The 4,366-nt window shown below is 34.7% G+C and overlaps 1 protein-coding gene across 1 annotated transcript; it reads right to left on the bottom strand.

Moving 5' to 3' along the window:
* Positions 1-350: 350 nt before the first annotated feature.
* LOC110606695 (putative nucleobase-ascorbate transporter 10) lies at positions 351-3,764 on the bottom strand. The gene is made up of 14 exons (XM_021745627.2): positions 3,505-3,764; positions 3,273-3,370; positions 2,979-3,155; positions 2,796-2,896; positions 2,644-2,719; positions 2,424-2,483; positions 2,074-2,258; positions 1,888-1,984; positions 1,569-1,655; positions 1,414-1,472; positions 1,169-1,260; positions 990-1,067; positions 693-841; positions 351-600 (listed from the first exon to the last, which is right to left on the bottom strand). The coding sequence occupies exons 1-14, from the start codon at positions 3,629-3,631 to the stop codon at positions 382-384; spliced, it is 1,605 nt and encodes a 534-aa protein (XP_021601319.1). The 5' UTR covers positions 3,632-3,764; the 3' UTR covers positions 351-381.
* Positions 3,765-4,366: the final 602 nt, after the last annotated feature.

Raw genomic sequence — 4,366 nt, 5'->3', positions numbered from 1 at the left:
AATCAATGCTCCAAGCCCATATAATTTCCTTATCAGAATCTCATAAACATGGGGTTGGTGGGCTTCTCCATGTAGAGTATCAACTTATGAAGAAAAGGCGTTTCAACTGATAGGCCCATCACAGGCACACTTTCATTCAGTTAAGATTTATTTGGCAATGAGGATAAAGAAAGATATGTGGGATTTAGTCATATTGTCCCTAATTGACAATTTTTATCTTGGATTTGCATGCTCATGTCCAGACAAACTTGGAAGAAGGAAAGAAAGAAATTAACTATTAAAAACACACATTCAGCAAATTGCAACAAGCTAGTGTTTTTTTTTTTCTTTTCTTTTTTCCTTCACAAATTTTAACCAGGCAAAAAGCACAATAAAGAAAGACTAAAGGGCTGGGAAAAGTTCATTAAGCCTGCAAGGTAGAGCATAGAATTCATCATTCCTAACATCAGAATTGTATAAGCTGAACTTCTCCCACCACTTCAAGCCACCGACGTTTCTTGTTTCATCATTTTCACGCCTAAGTGTGCAATCCAAGAACACGCCAACCAAAGCAGCTACCGTTGCATGAGATGTGAAGATGACGGTGACTATATCATGAAACTGCAACTCAATGAATGAAAAATCATGTAAAAAGCCAATTCTACACATTGTTTATATATCGAGTAGCAAAAGGATTAGTTCTAGCATCTCACCCATCTAGAACTAGTGTGAGATCCCAGTTGATAGTGTTCTCTGAAGTATTGTGGTACTGAAATACCCATGAAGAAAGAGAAACCCAGAACAAATTTTGTTCTGAAACTGTTCAGGTTACAGAACTGGAGGAATCCCAGGCCTGCAGAAGCTGTGTCCAAATTTATAGGAAAAGATTTAAACTCAAATCTGTCTAACTTTTTCAATATCTAATTACTGGATGCATATCAAGTCAGTCCACACACTTGCTGATAAATGTTTTGGATTCTGTACTTCAGAAAGGTAAAATCTTTACTTACACACATAGCCAAATAAGACACAATAAATTGCTGCTACAATTGGCAGGGGTATGGAAGCAAACAATGCCCCAATTTTTCCTGGTTAGGGACAAAATGTTATCCATTAGGACAGCCTTGGTAGAAAAATGAAACACTAAAAACTTGAAAGTTGATATAAATATGGTACAGAGAGAACTTACCAAATACAGAGAAGAAAATCATAAATCCAGCTGATATTTGAATCACTCTTCGGCTTCCAACCTTTGTCAATGCCAATAAACCTGCATTTTCCCTGTAGAACAAGTTCTGATTTACTTTTACAAGAATCAGAATAAAAAACATGCAAGCATCTTGGCTGCAGAATTTAAGAAATTCTAATTATTTGAATCATAAAGAAGCATGTAATCCAAGATCCAGGGCTAGTTTGAAGAAACAAGTTCATTACACTGATGCAGTAAATCCAGTCACACAACCAAAAATACCATTGAACAATACCCCAATTCCCTGCACATTTGCAAATATTAAGGGACGATGAGAAACAGCTTAGAAGTTTAGAATTAAAAAGAAAACCACAATGTAACATCAAAGAAAGAGATCTACCAGCCAGCCAGTGCCACGGCTGACCACTGAAGGTGGAACAGGTGTGGCACTTCCATATCTTGCCGTCGCGTAAAATGTACCAGTGGACTGCAATTTATAAGAATAGAACTTCAAGACAAAATTATTCCAATTGCAGACTTAGCAATAAACGTTTGAACAATGCAGCTAGCTCCATATGGCTGCTGATGAAACTTTCTAAATATGATATAATATGCATAAGTATTAAACTTCAAGATTGCTCATGAAAGTTTCAACCTCATTTTGTCAGTCTTTGCATAATATTCAGGAAACCATGCAAGTTCACTGAAGCACAGCATACCTCAAAAAGAGAAACAAAAGCAGCAGCCATCATTGCAAATGCTTCTCCAGCCTTAAATGTTGGGCTACCCCACTGGTACGGATGGGGAATATATATCCTGCATAATTAGATGACATGACAAAATAATACCAAGTGAAACTGACTGATTATCTTGGGATGGCCATATTAGTATTGATATAGCTTTACCAAGGTGATGCAGCAAGCAGTCCAGTGCGATCAGTTCGGCAACTCATCTGAGTTTTTGCAGGTTTGTTATTATACAAAGTACTTGAAGTTAGAAGTTGTGCAAATAACCATACAATTGCAACGGAGAGCAGCACCGCATAACGGTCACATATGGGCCTCGTTGATTTAACATAGTGAGGAAGATACTGCAACGATGCTAGTCAGTTATAGATTACTTGCCACCACAAGCAAAATATATATAGAAATTATTGATAAAGTATTTTACTGTGGCTGAAGTATGTAATAAACAAGAACCACGAATACCCAGTCAAAAAAATTGAAGTTATATGGAAGAGCAAACGAATTCTTACCTGTGAGATGAAAACCATTGTGATTATCTCTGGAACTCCAACTTCTACACAGTTTGCCAGCTACAAGGAAAATAGAAAAGAATGTTATTCAGCTTATTGAGCATTCCATCCATTTAGTTTTACATTGAGACAGATATTTGATATTTTACACAGCAGAAAAGCATGAGGATTTATTACAGACCTAGTTGAAGCAGAGGCTGAAGGGTTTGGGAGCTCTTACCATAGGGAAACCAAGATAATAGAGCCCTAGTCCAGTAAAAGTTACATAGGGCACAATAGAAAGAGGGCTAAAAAACCTGAAAACAGAAAAAGAGAAAACACGTGAAATTGTGATTTAGCATTTGCTTATCTGAGAAACTTTAAAAAGCTCACCTCACTGCATTTCTCCAGAGACCAAAGAAACCCATAACCATTTGGAAACAGCCACTAATAATTAGAGCCCCTTGAATTGCTCTCATTGTTTGTCTAAACCTCTAAAAATACCCAAAAGAGTAAACTGAAGTAAATCCATGAACTGAAAATGAAAAAAAAAAAGAGCTAAGTGAAAAACTTCACCTCATGGGGGTCAATGAACATATTATTTCTATTGGCTAGGAGAATTGAGGTAGTGGATATAACATATGCATGAGAACCCACCACCACAGATGGAAGCCTGGTACCAAATAAAGTCTGGAAGAGTGTGCTAAATCCTGAAACAAACAGTAATGTCTGTATCACTTTAGCCTTCTCATCCTGCCACAGACATGATCAGACTTGTGAAGTTAATATTACAGGACAAATATGTCAAGCAATACACATAACATAACAGAATCATGAAAACAGACAGAATTTTTACTGTTGAATTCTTACATCTCCGCCCCCCATTTCAGGCACGATCAAGCTTGGAATCAGAACATTAATACCAAGAGTCAGAAGATAGTGCTGGAACCCCAAAACAAGAGCTTCAGCTGTACACAGAATACAGGTAATTAAGCCATTTTCTTATCATCCTTTTTAACTAAATTAACCCATCATTTGCATAAAATACCAGAAATCAAGCCAAAATAAATATATATGTATATGTAGAGAAGAGAGAACGAACGCCAAGGTGGAGGACTGTTGACACAATACTGAACGCCGGGTAGCTGCTCTTTCACAGGGTATGGTTGCAGCTCCTCAGCCTTTTTATTAGCTCCACCTCCGCTGCTGCCGCATCCGGCTTGGGCCATATCTTTCGCATAGGAACTTGACAAAGGGAAAGAGTGGCAGCAACTGTCCAGGAAAGGTGTTTTTCATTACAAAGAGGATGACCGTTACATTTCTGCATATTGACCATTAAATTAGAATTCATTATATTCATTCCATTCTGCTCAGTAGTTTTGGAAATTTGAAGTTCTGATACCCAGTCAGACAATCAATGTATTATTATGGAGCAATAAAAGCAAGGATTTATTTACAATAATTGAAAATGTAATTAATTAATTTTCGGTTATTATAGAGCAATAAAAGCAATGATTTGTTTACCATAATTGAAAATGTAATTAATTAATTTTCAATTAAGGAATGATATTATCTTAATATAAGAAGAAGGCAGATAACAATGAATCGGATATTTTAGATATCCGATAATTTAAGATAAATTCAAATTTAAAAAATAATATCCGTATAGATTCGGATTTTATTTATAAGATATTTATTTATATAAATAATTAATCCAATATAAAAATATATATTTTATAATAATATTTATAAAATTTTTATATATTTTTATTTAAAAATTAAAATTAATTTTTTTAAAAAAATATTAAAATTCTTAAATAAAAAATATTTTTCATATAAAATATTGATTGAAATATTTAATACGAATTTAGGTTTTATTAGGTAATAAGGGTGAAATTTGAGTCGGATTCGAATAATTTTTAATTGAGTTTAGAATAAATTTAAATATTATTAATATAAATTGA

This window comes from Manihot esculenta, chromosome 18, assembly GCF_001659605.2.
Source record: "Manihot esculenta cultivar AM560-2 chromosome 18, M.esculenta_v8, whole genome shotgun sequence".
NCBI classification, from domain to species: domain Eukaryota; kingdom Viridiplantae; phylum Streptophyta; class Magnoliopsida; order Malpighiales; family Euphorbiaceae; genus Manihot; species Manihot esculenta.
The sequence above is the reverse complement of the archived record's forward strand: the minus strand, read 5'-3'. Positions and strand labels throughout refer to the sequence as shown.